Consider the following 18,310-nt stretch of genomic DNA (forward strand, 5'->3'; position numbering starts at 1 on the left):
GTTATTGTAGCTTTAGCTCCTGTTTCTCTCTTATAATCAATGACTAGCTTGTAAGACGTGTCAACAAGTCCTGGAAGAAACCACATTACAGCTTCAATTAGAAGTTGCCCTGCCTGAATTTGAAATGGCTGTGTGTGTGAAGGAACAAGGAAAGAAATGGGCAGCCCTTGAAGGGCTTTCTCCTCCCTACAACTTAAACAGAACCATCACATGCACTACAGCCTTCCCCAGCTATTAATTTTGAAACAAAACAGGCTTTAAACACTTATTTTCAGAGAAGCAGAGCAGCCTTCCAGACGGTCTGCCTACCTCTGTGGGTACTTTTTGCAACATCATTCCAACTCATTCAGCTTTGTATTTCGTGCAAATTGGTCTCAAAGTTATTCCTGATTACTCTTTGCATACCTGTAAACTGCAGAATAGGTCTGGTCTTCTTACTGCGTGTGCTTGCAAACCAGCGCACTGCAATATGATGCAGCAGGTTTGGTACCAGTTTATCCCTCAATGCTTTGCACATAAAAGTCCCAACATAAGCGTATTAAAGTATACAGTTGAATTTAGATGTGCTATGTCAGACTGACCTGGTGTGCAGGGCTCTTACTGGGAGCACCTTCAGATGTAGGGCAAAATTCTCTTCTCAGATTCCCGAGTAGCTTCTGACTCAGTCTGCCGAGTCTCCTGTGCTGACACGTGCAAGCGTTTTGTGGTGCGAAAGAAAGTGAGTGCCCTGCCAGGAGTAATCTGTCACCAACTGAGGAACGGACAGTAATGGCAAAGCCCCCAAAAGAGCACAAGAGCCTTTCTTCAGCTATTTGCTCTGCATCTGAGAGAAACTCGAAGGATTTGTGTCACCTGGGTAATGTGCTTGTAGCCTCTTTCTCCTAATTATCACTGAGCTGATGATGATCTAAGACTGCTTTGTGGATATGAGGACAGAATTTTGCCTGCAGGATGCACGATTACCAACTGTGCCTCCTCTATAAATCAGTTGTAAGTGTATTTGGAATAGCTGCCAGGCCGGCTTCTGAACTTACCAGAGGACAGAGCTCCAGCAGATACAGTCCCACAGGGCACGGAGCTGTTGCAGTTTTAAAATCAGTCTGATTTTTTTCTTTAACAGGGGAGCCCAGTGTAACTCCGTCAAGACTGGAGTGACACTCTGAATCTGCATCTGCCTCATGTGAGTTAAAATCCTGGCAGCAGCATTTTGCATAAGCTGGAGCCTCTGTAGAGGTCTTTTTTTCCCTTTTTTTTTTTTTTTCCTTTTCAGGAAGGCTATAAAATTGTTATTGTATGTGTCTTGGCAGCAAAGGTAAAAACACCACACAAATGCATGAGAATTGCATACCTTACTGCACAACCCTTGCTCATTCCAGACCAGCTTCCCTCCTACTGTGTAAGGGACACCTGCACTCATCACAGACCTGAAGGCTTGCAATGTTCACTCCCAGGGTACTGCTTTTTACCTTTCTACAGTATGGTGTTAAGCCAGGTGGTGGTATTAAGGAGAGGCTGAAGTGCTGTCAGCTGGCTTCTGTTTTTTTAAAGCCTTTGGTTGTTTTATTTCCACCTCAGTTGCATAATCCACAAGCGCTGGGTGCCAGTTGCCCCGTGCCGCTGAAGCATTTGCCTGTGTTGGAACACAAACTGTTAAAATAATGTGGTCCTCTGGAACCGAGGACTTGGCATGGTGGCAGAGACATGGCCATCAAAAAGAAAGAGAATAAGAAATCAGAAAAAGTTGTAGCATGTGCTTTGGTTTTACTGTTGTCCTGTGTGCATTGAGCAAGGATGCTCTGAAAATGGGTTTGTGGATCTGCCTCTTCACCTGTCACAGAGCTGGAGATGTTTGAAGACTGGGTCCTTCTCAGCTGGGTGAAAGAGCTGAGCATGGGAGACACTGCATGGCAAATAGCTGAATTCATGGCACACAAATTATCTTGAGTTGTGGTCTCAGCAACCAGGTCTGAGGGAAGGGGATGTTCCAGGAAAGTTTAAAACTATCTTTATATCATGCAGCTGCAGAAAATATTGATCTGTCCTCTCTGCTCTTTTTCCACATGGATACCTGAAGTAAATAAGATACGAGAGAGAAACAAGCCCTGAGTTCTATTGAAGTACATTTTTTCATCTAGTAATGCATATAACTGGGGCATCTTCCCCGAATGTGCTGCCGTAGTTGCAGCAGCATGAGCCTGTTCATTCTTGATCTGAAGGAGGTGGATGGTTTGTTTGCCTGGAAGCTGCTGTTACTGAAACAGGCATTGACACAGCTTACGAGAAATGTCAGTGAGTGGTGGCTCGTACGGATTGATGCAGCATGTGCTGTGGTGTAGGGTGGTGTCAAGGTGGGCTTGGTGAGCTCTCAGTCTGTTCCCAGCTGTGTGTCTAATTAAAGGAACGTTTATCTTGAACAGTGAGTATGATGGTAACTGGAGAATGTTTATTGTTCCTTTCCCGTTTCCAGGAATGCAGTTTCCCATGTCTCTGTTTAGTTCGTGTATCAGGGAGAAGGCTTTCATTTTCCAGATATTGTGGAGTGGTAGAAAAATAGGGAAGGAACCTGAGGCGTGAATGAGCTAGTTGTTTCGTTTTATTCAAAGAGATGTCGAGGAAGCAAAATCTAGAGCTTGAGAGGTAAGGGGAATAACTGCTCCCCAAAAAGAGACATTCAGATTAATCCTGTTGCAGTACTGCCTCGACAGAGACTTGGGATGATGAAGGCTGTGTTTGATATCTGCTTTTCAGCCTTTTTACTGCTGGTGCTTCAGCTTATTTCCTTAGAGAGTGAAGAGGAGGTCTGTAGTGATAAATCTAAGACAGAGAGGCAAATACAGAAAGGAAGAAATTGAGCGAGGGCATTTCCCACCACAGGCATTGTCTGGTGGAGTGTTAACAAGATTCACAGGTTGTTTAACAGAAAGCCCTACAGTTTCCCTGGAAAGCTTCTACTGGAGCTGTTGATGAACCACTTCTTGTCCGGAGGAGATGCCAACGTGCTTCTTGAGATTCTTTGTGTTTGAGCAGCCATGGTTGGTGAGTTCAGAAAGAGCAGGGTTCCCTTGGAGAAATGTTTTGTTTGGGAGTGATGTTTTATGGATAAGTTGGTAACATGGTCAGATTCCCAGGAAGCTAATGAGGAGAAGTGCAGCAGCTTTGTGGACAGAGCGGGCAACTGGAGGCTGCTTCCCATAATGGGGAGCTTTGCAGCGCTTTCACTTTCTGGGAGTATGTGCAGGTGTATTTATTACTATTTTCCCTGGGAAGTACCTTTACTGTCCTGCATTAGAGAAACTCCTTTTTCCAGATGGTGCTCTGGTGTCACTCTCACAACGTTGTTCATGACCTAACTGCCTTTTGCTCCCTCCAACTCTAGCTCACTCCCCAAAATTGCCTTGTCAGTCACTGCTTTCTCCTTTAGCTGTAGGTTTTGATTGCTTATTCCTGTCTATAGCTCAATCAACCTTTCCTTTCCTAAAGGACAGAAAAGACTACGTGCATTGAATGTTGTATCACATTGTTGATGTTTGCCATTAGTGTAATAACACTTGAAGATTTTGGTAACTGTTTTATTGATTTTAGTTATCTGTTTAAGAACTTCACATTCCTTATTGTGCTTTTAATGGGGAAAATTAACTCTTAGGATTCTGATGCTTTGTAGATTATTAAGAGAGGTGGGAGCCCTCTGTCACAGTTACTATGATCTGAGTGTTTTGACAGTCTTGTTTCTTCTATAGTCCTTGCCTTTTTAGTATTTTTGTTGTATTTTCTGTATTTATTTTCTCCTCTCAGACTGAGCTTCTATATTCCACAGTATGGATACAGTGGTGATTACCTGGGCAGTATAGACAATGTGTATTAAAATATATTGTGAGGTCCACAGATGTGCTAGATCTCTCTCAGGAAAAGCAGTCTGTCTTCTAACGAGCTTATTGTGTAACTTGCACATTTTTGTATTTTACTCAGCTAAATTTGAAATATTCAAGTATTTGAGACAGTTGGGTGCATTGAACCCATGGTAAACCTCATTGCAGTCAAGGATTATATTTGACCTTGTTACATTTTTAGGACCAATTTGAGACAGCGACATGCAGCAAATCTAAACACACTGTTAGAGAAACACAGTGATTTCCGTCTGTCATAGAAACACAGTAATTTCCTTTTTAATGTTAATTTAACGATCTGATTAAGCAGTAGCATTTCCAGTACATGGGAAGGTCATTTACAGGAAGAAGACAGGCCTGATGGTAGGAATGACTTGATTGAACAAGTCCATTTTTTTTGCATTGAGCTAAGGTGTGTGTCACAGATGAGCAGCTCCTCTGAAATGTGAGAACAGTAAGCTTGCTTAAAGAGTAGCATTTTGATGCACAAGAGCAATAGCTAACAGATTTTTACAGTACCATATGGTATTATTAACAAACAAATCGTATGTTAACATGACAGCTCTACCTTCAAGCTAACTTAGGCTGCAGCAAACATAAATTCCCCAGAGATGAAATCTGGAGACAATACTAAGCTTTGGGATTGTATCCAGAGCAGTAACAGTAGCACAGCAGCGATGAATGTCTAACCGTGAATACATGTGTTCCCAAAATTTATTGATTTCTTCATCAGCTTTGCAAAACACAGCAAACCAAAACCTGATCCGAGCAGGCGGAGCAGGGAGCGTTCATGCGTCTGTGTAATGGGACTGCAGGGAGAGGAGCTGCAGTTTGAAATACATTTTTACTGATGCAGAGAGCTGGGATAGACTGATGGATATTTCATCTGGTGCACTCTGCTGCTGAAACCTGAACTGCGGCTCCGCTCGACTGCAGTCCTGGAGCATGAGCTAATTCCACCGTGGCTCCGGGCTGGGGAACCCGAGGAAGCGAAGGGCAGGAGCGAAGAAGGGAGCGTGTGATGTGGAGGAGGGAGGAGGGCGAATGGGTACATTACTTTTAACTGCCTTCTTGTTTAACCCCCTAGCTGTTTTCAAATTTTCTAACTGAAATCTCATCTTGGTACAGTGTATAAATCCCCTGAATACGAATCTCTTGGATTTGACCTGACCGTAGAAAGATTAGTTTCCATTGGATACCCTCATGAGCTGCTCAATTTTGTGTATGATCCTGCATTCCCTACCAGGTAAATGACTAACAGATAACCGACCCAGCCTGCTCGAGGCCTTGAATATTTGTTCTGTAAAGTTCATAGGCAACACATGAGGCCAGGTTTTCAGAGTGGTGCCTGTGAAGCCTTTGGTTGACCACAGATCATGGGGAAGGGAGCAGACTGCTCCAGTATGTAGAAGGCCTTTGCACACATGAATCTGTGCCAGCAAATAGGGAGTGTGCGAAAGAAGAGGCCTGCTGAAAACATGGTCCAAAAATAACCTTTCAAAGCAAAGACAGCAGACACACAATTGGATTGGGAGTTAAATCAAAATCAAGGTGAGAAGGAGCTGTTACTGTCCATGAGGCTGCTAGAATGTCTCAGAACATTTTTCTTTAATCATTTTAATTGTGTCCTGGTGCATAAAACATCCTGAAAATTAAGCTGACAGTAAACAACAATAAAAGTGGGGCCAATCCAGTTCTCTTGTCTAGATGAACCAAACGCTGAAAGCAAAGTTAATGGTGCAAAGTTACTAAATTCTTACATTTTGTCTTTTGGTAGTAAAGGTAAAAAGGACATTGCTTGTTTTCAACAAGACTTTTAATTTAACTCTGTGCTTTTAAGTTGTTTCCACTTGTGCCTTTGCTGGATTTTGCTTTTTTGACTCTTTTGGAGCTTCTTTACAGAAGTCTGGGCTAGAGGGTCTGTTGGCTTTTTGTTCCAGTTTTCAGTCTGGCAGCCTCCTTCCTTCCCTCCTCTCAGCACGTTTTACACCGAGACTGTTGCTGAGCACGCCCATACCCATAACAAGACAGTAGCCCTTCACAAACCTGTGGTGAAGACTCCATTAAATCCACTGCCTTCATCCCAGGGAGGGGGCAGAAGGGCTGTCTCTGTGGGAAGGCTGCATTCTCCAGATGCGAGCTACTAGCTAAGCAAGACAGAGTTTTGCTGGAGTTGGAACCGGCAATGTCTGAAGCATTTTGTGCAGTAGTTCCATGCCCCATCTGGCTCTGTCTCTCACAGAGCGATGAAAAAGGGGAGAAATTCCTTTAGCACACCTGGCTTTTCCTTGCAGCCCAGCAGGGCTGTCAGGGAACCACAAACACAGGTGTCAGGTTCGTGACCCTGTGGAAGAGGCCCACCTCCTCCCTGGTACGTGCATAGCTAGGCCTCTGCCGGGTTAAACGGTTCCATTTTCAAGTCTACGGAGGGCAGATCAGCTGTACCTTTCACCTGACAATGCAGGGCTCTTGTTGCTCACCTGCAGCCAGGTGAAAGGGACAGTAGGAACCCCATCTGCTTAATAACAGCAACTCTGTTCTGATGCCCCACCTCAAGTGAGCAAACTGTTATAGAGCTGATTTGGAAAGAACTGCTATTGAAATGATCACCGCTTCAGATGCTCATGTCTTCATATCTTAAATCGCTTTCTTAACAGAGGCCTGGTGTTTGATACCCACTATGGAAACCTGTTGAAAGTTGATGCCTATGGGAACCTCCTAGTGTGTGCACATGGCTTTAATTTCCTCAGAGGGTGAGTGCTGACTCGTGGCTGTTCTTTTTGACTTACTACACTCTTTTGTGTCACTGATCCTCAGGGCACCCATTGTATAAGGAGTCGTGAGGACTCCACTGACATCAGGTGCTGCATTGATGTTCCTACAGCGCCAGGATTGACTGGGATGTGTTGAGGGTCCCAGACACGTCAGAAGCCCAGGGTGTTTATGGAGGAAAGGTCTGTGCCAGCACAGGCACGTCTGTAGTGTGCTGGGAATAGAAGTGTGCTGTGGGAAGGGGTTGATGGGATAATGCAGGGCCTGTTCACCTGTCTTGGCCCAGTTTAACATCAGCAGCTTGCCAGTTAAGACAAAGCCATTGTGTCAGGGCTGCTGGGAGCAGAGAGGTCCTGTGCCTCGTGAGACTGTTAACTCCACAGCCATTGCTAAGAAAGTTTGAGGGCTTGAACTGGCTTGGGGAAGGGACAAGCTTACTCTACCCCTTTGTGTTTCAGACCTTTGAAGGTCTCAGAAGTGAGGCATCATGGGCCATTTCCTGCAGCCTTCCCTGGCTGCTTGTGTTTCTCTTGCCCCAGAGAAGATTCTTTAGGAAGTAGAGGGGACCGCAGTGCTACGTGCCTGACGTGTCCCTGCAAATCTCCTCGTGTCCCTGCTGCGAGGGTGGAGGGATGGAAGGCAAGCGCAGGCCAGCTCAGGGCCCCCAAGGTGACAAGCATTGTCATTACAGGCCTGTAAGTCTGCATCAGGAAGCCAGAATTTAGAAAAAGCCCTTACATATGCACTCAAGTTCCTCTTTGAGTCAGAGATGATCTTCAGAAGCTCTAGAAATTAAGAAAACCAGAATAATTACATTACTTTAGTCATTGCCACTGTGCTGATGAATTGCAGAGGGCCCCAGGCAAGCCTCCCGCAGCACAGCCCTGCACTCCCCTGCTGAAAGCTGCTCGGGGGAGTGTAAAGTAACACATGGAAAGTGGGGGAAAGTTTAAGATAAGCAAACAATGAAAGTGCAGATGATTTAAGGCATCCTCATAGCCAGCAGCATGGGGCTTAAGGTCGAGTTGTGGACAGTCGAGTGCTCTGTTTCCCTGTGTGAGCTCTGCTCAGTTTGCTGACTCAGCGATGGGGGCTTTGTGCCCGGCTCTGCCGGAGCCAGGAGCCAGCGCGGCGAAGGGGACACACCGGCGGATGCAGCTTTGCTCTTGCGCCGCTGGTGCGTGTGGGAAAGCTGGGTGTTGATTGAAGCACAACAGACTCTACTTAATGGGCCCTGCTACAACTATGTTTTGCAGGTCAGCACGTTTTATCCTCATTATTTTTTATGGTTTAATTCTTCTCCACCTTATCTATTCTCAGGCCTGAAACACGGGATCAATATCCAAATAAATTTATCCAGAGGGATGACACGGATAGGTTTTACATTCTGAACACGTTATTCAATCTACCAGGTGAGTCTAATGTGAGCCAACACAGGCCTGTTTCTGTGCCTTTGAAGTCAGTAAAGCTTTGCTAATGTACTGTACTTGTCAGCTTTTTGTAGTTTTACATCAACTTTCTCCTTGTGAGCACAGGTTCTGAAGTTAACTGGCCATATGATGTTATCCTTGTTTTAAAATCTTTCTTTGCAGAGACCTACCTATTGGCTTGCCTAGTGGATTTCTTTACTAACTGTGACCGGTACACTAGGTACGTATTCCCTCCGGTTCGAAGTGCTGATGGAACAGTAAGATTGTTATTATAAAGAGCAATACAGCACAGATGGAGCTGTTCTTAATATCAGTGGAGGCCCCTCAAGTGGCTTTGGTGAGGAAAAGTTCAGGTCTCTTTTGACATTAAGAGAATTTAGTGGTGAGGAGATGATCTGTGTGTACAGCAGAGACTGGTTAAGAGGGTTTCCTTCACAGGGAATAATGATTGACACTGGTATTTGGGCCAACTTCTAAGACCACACACTTACTACAGGGTGATTACAGGCACCAGACAGCTCATTTGGAACCCGTGTCCGTTGGAGCCATGTTTGAACTGATAACTGTCAGGCTAAATTTCCTCAGCCAGTTACCCCAAGTCCCTCATGTCCTAATTGAGGACTTTGTTCACTTAAAGGTGAAATGCTCAGGCACAGTGTGGTGTAAAGGCTGTTTGTGCAGCATGAGTATTTACCCAGCTTTCAAATAGGTGTGAGTGTAAAAACAAGCTGTGGTTTGAACTAGCAAATGTGAATGCTGCCGTGCTGCTGACTCATGAGACAGGTCATCTTTGCATATTATGTGAGTGGAAGGCAAAGGTTTAATGGGATTTTACCAGGGAGCAGAGGAACTGTTTACACTGACAATCCATCAGGTGAAGTATCCTTTCTCAGGATACGTGTAATGATTGCTGTCATAATAAATCCAGCTGCATTTAATCCTCTCTGATTTCTTCTGATGCAAACTCTCATGGGTGTCTCAAAGATACCTCCACAGTATCTTGTAAAGGAAATTTCTCACGTTAACTCTTAACTGTTCAACACAGAAGCAGTTCCTGCTCTCAGCAGCAAGTATTACATTTAGTTGATTTCCGTGGCACCCCTTTCTTTAGTGTTGGAAAGAGGGAGAAAGAGCAGCACTCTGCTTACTTTCTCAGTGCAATTCATCTTTTGTAACATGCTGCAAACTGCACAGTCCCAGTCATTTTTCTTTCTTGTAATACTGTGGGGGAGAAATAGGAGTTGCAGTCACAGAAAGCTGTAGTTCTGTTAGGGAGGCACAGGCCGTAGTTAGGAACTCGCATCCTAAAATTTTAAACAAACGTTCTTGAGTAACACGCAGATCCTGTTAAACTCTGATTGTAGCTTTCTTTCAAGTTTGAGCTGCGGTAGAGGAGTAAATAAGAAACCATAATGGTAAGATGAAAACATAAGCTCCAAACAACATTTTGAACTGTCTCTCTTGTGAACATGCTTCTTACCTGCTGCAATTAGCTGCTATGATCTCTCTTCTTTCTCCTCACAGCTGTGAAACGGGGTTTAAAGATGGAGACCTCTTCATGTCCTTCAGGAGTATGTTCCAGGATGTCAGAGATGCTGTTGACTGGGTTCATTACAAGGTGAATGCAAGAACTCCTTGGGGTATCTGTAGTTGTAACTGAGTTAGAGGGACTGGTTTGTAACTCATGAGTTAAGATATATTATTCCACTTTTGGGCAAGAGCCCTGCTTTGCCGCCTAGTGAGCAAATAATAAATTGCAGTTGTATGTGAGTAAGTCAAGATCTGGACTGTCCTCCTAGTACTGGACCATATCTGTCTTGGCTTCCTATTCCTTTTTATTGTGCCCAGATTCCATTTCTGTACTGTAATTCATGGGTTTTAGAACATGATGCCATGAGGGTATTTGTACTTACAGTCCACAACTTGTACATTATTCTAATTGTTAAAACAGCATTTTACTGTAAATGGTTTACATTTGTACTATCTTATGTTATCTGAAAAGTACCTGCATTAAGCAGAGAAACACAACAACTCTTCTCTGTTAGGAGAGGAGAGGCAGTTCATTTTTTTCACACTCTTGTACACAAATTTAGAATAGAGTTTTGTGAGCACTAACATCTAGTTAAAGACCTGATTTTCTTGTTCTTCCTCATTCAAATGGTCTGTTGGGGTGGGGTGGAGAACCATCACAGGAGAACTCTGCTCACAGTTGTACTTGTGGTGGTCCTTTTAGCCATGCAGAAGTCAGGAATCTATTTTTCTTTCCTTATGCAGTGTTGTGTGGTACATGTTGGAGTTGGCCTTTGAGTAAAGCATTATGGTCAGTGTTGGAGACAGGTCGTTGACTGTCTTGTTTGGTATGGCAAATCTATTTTTTGTTTGTTTCTATTGTATTCCCTTCTGAAAGGGTTAAAATGCTGTTGAAGTGGATTATTTGCCATGGTGAGGGAATCGATGGATCACAGAGTTTGTGATGGTCCCTGCTACTCAAAGCCTCTCATCTCTAGAGTCACTGGTTCAGATTCGCCCTGGTTTGTACTTTCACAGCATTTTAAAGTGTGAAAGTTGGCATTACTTTGATGTCTCTTACATCATAAGTTTCCATTACCTCACTGGGTTCTATTGTTTCTATTTCAGGGATCGCTCAAGGAAAAGACCCTTGAGAATCTGGAAAAGTACGTGGTGAAAGATGTAAGTGTGAAGTTTCTTTACTTGTGCTACGTGACTGAGCCAGTACTCTGTACTGAGTAAGCAGGCAAGAAATAAAGATGCTGATTTGCTTTACTAAATGACAAAACAGATAGCACTGTGATTTCTATTGTAATAACCAAAGACAAAGTGGAAAGTTCGGACACAGCCTTTATTCTGAGCCAGTGATCCATGTGATTTTGTACTCACGTGCACGTTTTTTACGTAAAATGTAAAAGCCAGAGGAAATGTTATCCCGGGGCACAGGTGAATACACTGGCATGTCTCGTGTTGTTTCTTTTGGTGGTGAAAGGAACTGTGTTCTCTGCCCATGTTTTTTCTCTGCCCAAGCAGACTTCTTATTAAAAAAGAACGGATGAGCATCTTTTTAGTCAGAAGTATTCCTCAGCCATCCAACAAAAATGTTATACGCGTTTAACCATGAGAGACTGAGGGAAAGATCCTGAAAGACTCACCAATGTCTAGTCTCTTGATAGCCCCAAAATCTGTGTTCAGCACATCTAATTGAGCAAGCTATAGTGGTTCCCTTACTTTTGCCCTCTCAGCAGTGTGCAAGGTCCCTTTGGACCACTTGCAATATAATTATTCTTTAGGTTAGATGAGCTCTGTGGTAGAGTATCACTTTAAAGTAGTTAACCTTGTTTCTAGTTACATACCTGCAAAATTCTTAGGAAACCGTTCTGTGAGGTAATCAGCTACTCTGGCAATGGGCTAAGATTTATGATTCAATAAAAATAGCCCCAGGAATAAATTTTCCTTAATTTGAGGTTGGAATTATAATGCGCTCCAACTCGACTCGTGTGAGCTCAGATTTCACCTGCCTCTGGGCTCCTTTCGGGAATGGACTTGGAGCTGGAGGAGCTGCTCCAGCATGCCTGGCACAGAGCAGATTGGTGGGAGCAGCACAGAGTGTCTGGCACTGTGGTTGGCAAAGGCACCGCAGCCCTGCTGAGCCCTTCCCCCTCACCTTCCTCCCCTGGGCTCTGCTCTGGAGGGGTGTTATGAGGAAGGACCAGCAGCTTTCCTGGCTCTGACTAGTGCAAAACACATGAGTTTGCTTGCTTGATGGTTTGATTTGCTTTGTTTTGTCTAGTGGGATCATAGTTGAGAGTGTTTTGCTGACAATGAATCTCTGTAACTTCTGTGTGACTTGTATGTCCCTTGGCTTTCAGGGGAAGCTGCCACTGCTGCTCAGCCGCATGAATGAAGTTGGGAAGGTGTTTCTTGTCACAAACAGCGACTATAAATACACAGACGTAAGTGCTGCTTGAATTGTTGTGTTGGTATATAAGGGAATAAGCAAAGGCCAGGCATTCATTTGTATGGGTTTTGGTTGGACATCTTCTGGTGGAGACTCAGGTGTTTACTAAGCTAGGTGTAGGATGGTTTAGTGGTAAATGCAGATTGATTAGGTCTTGAGTCATCTTTTGTAGTCCTGGTTCTGCTACTGACCTAGTATGGGCCTGGCTTAAGTCCCTCTGTGCCTCACTCAGTTCATCAGCTTTTAAAAGGCTGAAAGAGAAAGTGTTACTCATTTTAGATTTCAGCATCCTTTAAAATGCAGAACTTCCCTTTCAAGTGCGATAGTCTGAGTACAGACAGGTCACCAAAGCCATGGTCCTGGAGAGCTCTCAGAGCCAAAAAGGGCTGTCTGCTGTGCTGTAGGAATAAACACGGTCACTTCAACTCCAGGTAAATGGCAGGATATGGCAACACTAATCCAACTTGTGTGCCATTTAAAGTAGATTTCTGCACCAAATATGTTCTTTGATTATAAAAATTACTGGTTCAATTCCTGTCACTTTAAATTCCATCCATTCATTTTGTCTCCAAATCGTATGCTGACTTTTGTGTAAATCCTGAAAATAAAGTTCTGTAACCTGAACAGATAAAAACAGAAAAGTATGCTTTTATAAACTACACAAATGTATGCTTAAAAATGCATCTTTGAATACTTCCTTTCTGTCTTTCAGAAAATCATGACTTACTTGTTTGACTTTCCACATGGACCAAAGGTATGTGATTTCTAGACTGCAGTTCCAATAGCAACTGATGTGCCTAATTATCTGTGTAGCTGGAAAGCATTTTAATCCTGCTTCATCGGCTGCATGGGATTAGTTGCTTTAATCTGGTTAAAATACGCTTGCTGTTTTGTGTCCTATTTGAATGAGATCAAAGGAAATACAATACAACAAAGAGAAAAGAGGCATCATCTGGTCTCAAACAATAATCTGTGTTAATGATAACATTATTTTAGCGATAACACATTTTAACTGTGGCATTTTGCAGCCAGGTTTCTTAGAAATCTTGCACAATCTTTTAGATGTTGTTAAAAAAAACTTTGATGGAAAGGAGAGAGTTTTATAAGACAGCAGAAACATTTATGGCTGATTGTGCCTTGGCTATGGTAACTCCAGAAGTTTTAGTCATGCCTTTTCTGGTTTTCTGAGGTCAAAACTCAGCCCTGCAACTTTTGGAAAGAGGCCTGTGAACTGAATTGATACTGCTTTCTCAATCTCCCAGTGGGAGGCTATCTCACGCTCAAAAGATGTGTTTTCACCATGTGCTCTAAAGGTAAAAAGGCAGCCAAGGGAGAAATTTTCAGAACACGGAAAATCACCACAACTGATAGCTCAGAAAACTCCTTGCTGTGGCCTTGATCTCAGAAAGAGCAGAAACATGGAGCAGAACGGGCTCATGAATGCCCAGTGTCCTTTGGGCATTCATGAATAGAGTCCAGGCATTTTCCCACTCTTGGCAAATGTACCAGCGTGGCCTTGTAAGGCTGAAGCTGGGATGTCGCATGTGTCTGGATCTATGCAGGGTGTCACCTTCAGGAACAGTGGCAGTGGTGTCATTTACATCATTTCTTTACATGACAGCTGTGCTGTGGCATGGATGTTCAGTGCAGTTCTCTTATCTCACACCACGTCCCCAGTCCTCCCTGCTAGGCTGGGTTGGGATGAGCTTGCTGCGAAAGAGGAGTGCTTCAGGAGATGGTGCTGGCAGCCCCGCATTGTACCACAAGAGACATGAGCTAGGGGATTTTGATGGACCAGCAATGTCACAAGGTTATGCCTATGGACAATGACACTGGTTAAAATCCCTGTGGTTGATTGTGTTGTGCCTGATTCTGGGGCTTGTTTTTGCCTTCCCAGCCTGGGAGTGCCCATCGGCCGTGGCAGTCCTACTTCGACCTGATCCTGGTGGATGCACGAAAACCCCTCTTCTTTGGGGAAGGCACCGTCTTGCGGCAGGTGGACACGGTGAGTGGCATATGGAGGGTGCCTCTGCGTGCAGTGTTTAGACAGGACCTGCCCTAGAGATGGTGGACAGGCTTCTCCTGTTTGTGATTCCTGAGCAACCCCATCACCTGAGGCACAGCAGAGCTCAAGGCTTTGCTGACTTCCCTAATGCACTGCAGGTGGCAGTAGGAAAAGAATGTGGAAAGTCACCTCTAGGCTGCCTGGGCGTGAGAGAAACAAAGAGTAAAGAGTCAATAGGACAGAAAAGATCCAGAGCATGAGCTGTTCTGTAGTAACACAATGTCTCTTCCCTCAGGTGACCGGGAAGCTGAAGATTGGTACCTACACTGGCCCACTGCAGCATGGCATTGTGTACTCAGGAGGTGAGGCAAGAGCCCTTCTTGTCCTGTGGAGTGGCTCTGACACGCCCTTGTGGCCTTCAGGCACTCCAGCTGTGAGAGGACCTGTGCCGGGCACTGGCAGGATTGTGTTTCCCAAAGCGCCCTCTGCACACTGCAGCAGAATCTCTCCATCACCATTGCTGCCCAGTGCAGGGAAGAAATGGACCCGTTCCTTGTCAAATGCCCGTTTCTTCCTTGCCAGGGGAAGGTCTGGGAAACACTACTGCAGGGCTTGTGGTGGAGGGTGTGCTCCAGCTGGTGCAGTGCAATGTTCCCAGCTGTACTTAGGGTGCTGCCGCCAGTGTGAACACGCTTGGAGGGTCCCCTGGTGCAGGGAAGGGAAGCAGGTGGATATACAGGGCTGTGTGATGCCCAGGGCTCCATTACTCTCACATGGGGTGGGAGGTAACACGGCCCCTCTGTTGCTGCCATTCATGTGGGGGTGTGTGTGGGCAAAGCTGCCCCAGGGTGAACTCCCAGGTGGGTGGGCAGTGCCCTGTGCTGCCATGGCCAAGCAAGGGTGCTGCATTTAGTGGTGGAGGTTTCTGGGATGAAAATGCACCTGCTCTGTCCCTACCCTTGGCCCTCTGAAATGAGCCACACATTTCCTTTTGGCTCCCCGTTCTGAGCCGTGCTGTTCTTCCCTCAGGCTCTTCAGACACAGTCTGTGACCTGCTGGGGGCCAAAGGGAAGGATATCTTGTACATCGGAGACCATATCTTTGGAGACATCCTCAAATCCAAGAAGCGCCAGGGCTGGAGGACCTTCCTGGTGATCCCTGAGCTGGCGCAGGAGCTGCACGTCTGGACAGACAAGAGCGGTCAGCAGCTGGGCAACTCCTAGGCCAGGCTTTGCTCTTGCTTGCCTGGTGCTGCACCCCTGAGATCACCAGGGCATAGGGGTGTGGGGGAGAGATCACCCTGGCTTGCTGCTTCTCCTTTCAGCCCTTTTTCCTTCAATCAGGGCATTGGTGGCAGGAGCTGGGTCAGCTCTTCATGGGCTGGCTGGCCCGAGGGTCCCAGGCCTTTCCCATGCTCTTTCCCAGGCCGCTTGCACGTGATCAGCCAAGCACTGACTTGGCTGGGGGGGAGAAGTTGCAGCTGGGTGGGGTTGAGTTGTTCCTCACCCATAACCCTGCCCCAGAAACTCCTCTCACTCTGCTTTTATGGAGCCGTGGCTTCTCTGGTGAAAAGTATCTGACAAGACACCTGGGTTATACTCTCCGTAATTTCCTGAGCCAGGACTGCTCTCCCATCTGCAGGGAGTCCCTGCTCACCAGCCGCTTCCTCCTCCTTCCTCCCGCTCCCTCTGCTGCCCTGCTGCCAAAGTGCTGTCTGCTTCCCATCCTCCAGCACTACTGCTTTTCTCCCAGGTTTGCCCTTTGGTGCATAAATAGGTCTGGGGGTTATGCAAGTTGCCTCCTGGCTAGTTGGAAGGATTTGGTAAGGGCTGCAAAGGTTCAGCCTCAAAAACAAAAGGGGCAACCAGAAACCAAGCCCAAAGCTCTGCCAGTGGCACAGAGCACAATTGAACCCTCTCCCTGCAGTGGCCATGAGATGCTGTGCTCCTTGATGCAGAGCTCCTCCACCAGCAGGCAAGGGGAGCAGGCAGAATTGTAGGTTTGCTTTCAGCCCTTTTCATTTCAATATTTTAAACTTATCTCTTTCCTCTTTCTTTTCTGGATTTTCCAGCCCTTTTTGAAGAGCTGCAGAGTCTGGACATTTTCTTGGCCGAGCTATACAAGTGAGTGTTCAAACAGTGACAACTTTCCTGCTGCCTCTCCCAGCATAGCGACAGCTAATGAGCAGCTCTAATGAAACCTTGGGGTTGGGTTAGCAGCACTGCTGCCAGAGCTTTGACTCTGGCCTGGACTCTGCCCATAAGACCAACCTTCCCCTCCAGACCAGCCTCCCTCCCCTGAGCCCCCATCTCACAGCATTTGGTTCTGAAAGGCTTTTCACAGCATGTATTTACCTTCTCGCCTGTAACTAGGCATCTGGACAGTAGCAGCAATGAACGCCCTGACATCAGCTCCATCCAGAGACGCATTAAGGTACCAATCATAAAAATCCCTTTTCATCCTTTTGGATCCCAAAGGGCTTGACAACCCAACCCCATTGCTTAGCCCTGAAATGCTTTGCTGTGCCTTTGGGTGGGCAGAGCTTGGCAAAGCCGTTCTGTCTTTGTGGATGCAAACGGAGTGGAGCTTCTCAGCTCACTGGTGTCACTGGACTCCTGAAAGGCAGCCTGGTCTGGAATAGGGTCTCCTTCCTCACGCAAACTGCAGCACTGACTGACGGTGCTCACTGCTGTAGAGTGGGGCGCGGTGGCACACACGAGCTTGGAGGGGCGGTAACCTCTGTTCAGCCAGCCTGGGGCAAGTGCTGGCCCTGAGCCCGCTGCTGCCTTCCCCTCTGTTAGCTGGGGCTCGGCTGTGCTCTGATGCTGCAGGATACAAGCACAGAAGGCCTTGCTGGAGATCCTTGCAGATCTCACCCAGCCCCCAGCCCTCAGTGCGCTCCACTTCAGTGTTGTTGTGGCTCCACGCTGCTGCCTGCCCGGCCCAGGATCTAACCTGCCCTTTGCTTATAGAAAGTGACCCACGACATGGACATGTGCTACGGGATGATGGGGAGCCTCTTCCGCAGCGGCTCTCGGCAGACCCTGTTTGCCAGCCAGGTGATGCGCTACGCTGATCTCTATGCAGCCTCCTTCATCAACCTCCTCTACTACCCCTTCAGCTACCTCTTCAGAGCCGCCCACGTCCTGGTGAGTTGCAGACCCTGGGGAGGTGGGCAGGGATCCCAAAGGTGCCTGTGTTTGTGTTCATAAACACAAGCTGCAAGCACCAGGAACAGCACCTTGGAGGGTTGGGTGGCATTTGATGCACCGTGGGACAAAGGGGCACATTCTGGGGTTTGCTCTCCATCTGTCTCAGGGAGATACCCTGGGACTGGGACACCCCTTGCCATCTTCTCTCTCTCTCTTACATGTGTAGATGCCACACGAGTCCACGGTAGAGCACACGCACGTCGACATCAATGAGAAGGAGTCGCCGATGGCCACGCGCAATCGCACCTCAGTGGATTTCAAAGATTCTGACTACAAGCGGCATCAACTGACCCGCTCCATCAGTGAGATCAAACCGCCCAACCTCTTCCCCCAGGCACCTCAGGAAATCACACATTGCCATGATGAAGATGATGATGAGGAAGAGGAAGAGGAGGAGGAAGAAGAGGAGGAAGAGGAAGAGGAATAAGCAGGAAAAAGCAAAGCAGCTCTGAAGACAAACCGTGACTCTAGCAGTGATCAGGAACAGATTCCTTTGTTGGGGCCCTTGGGGTGATGGGTTGGGGGGGTGTGATTCTTGCAAAGGCACATTTTGAAAGCGTCCAGAACCTTTTAACAAATTAACACTAATTAGGAGGAGACCCTTGTTTTCAGTTTTGCAGACGGTTCAAAGAGCTGATGGATTCTGCCTGGGTGGTGCATTCAGATCGGACTGCCCACCCGTGCTGTCATGCTGCTCCCATTACATTTCGGGATGCTGCATGTTTCTCCCTTTCCCATGTTGTGTTTCATCTGATTTTCATTTGAACGGTGTCCTGTGAACGGTTTTGCCATTTGTTACATTCGCTGTGGAGAAGGAAGGGATGTGCTGGGCCGTTCAGGAGACAAAATGATCCAAATCCTCCTACCCATTGGGTTGCTGCCCTTAACCCTCTGCTTCTGGGTTACAGACTCCCTGCTCTGTGTGTTAGCCAGGGTGCTGCTGTGGATTCCAGCATTCAGTTTGCCCTCTGCTTGGCATGAGTTTATGTAAGTGGCTTGATTCCTCTGGCCGTCACGGATGGTGGTGGGATTCCAGC

The 18,310-nt window shown here is 46.4% G+C and overlaps 1 protein-coding gene across 1 annotated transcript; it reads left to right on the forward strand.

Annotated features, from left to right (window-relative positions):
• Positions 1-5,012: 5,012 nt before the first annotated feature.
• Positions 5,013-18,066, forward strand: LOC104521904 (cytosolic purine 5'-nucleotidase; the record flags this gene model as incomplete). Its single annotated transcript, XM_010164034.1, has 15 exons — positions 5,013-5,130; positions 6,542-6,637; positions 7,977-8,068; positions 8,249-8,306; positions 9,611-9,704; positions 10,724-10,777; positions 11,968-12,051; positions 12,769-12,810; positions 13,954-14,061; positions 14,357-14,423; positions 15,091-15,261; positions 16,133-16,184; positions 16,434-16,494; positions 17,034-17,210; positions 17,440-18,066. Coding segments are annotated over 15 exons (1,535 nt in total), but the record flags the coding sequence as incomplete, so codon positions are not given.
• Between the last annotated feature and the right edge of the window lie 244 nt (positions 18,067-18,310).

This window comes from Antrostomus carolinensis, unplaced genomic scaffold (genome assembly GCF_000700745.2).
Source record: "Antrostomus carolinensis isolate BGI_N321 unplaced genomic scaffold, ASM70074v2 scaffold14493, whole genome shotgun sequence".
Classification (NCBI taxonomy): domain Eukaryota; kingdom Metazoa; phylum Chordata; class Aves; order Caprimulgiformes; family Caprimulgidae; genus Antrostomus; species Antrostomus carolinensis.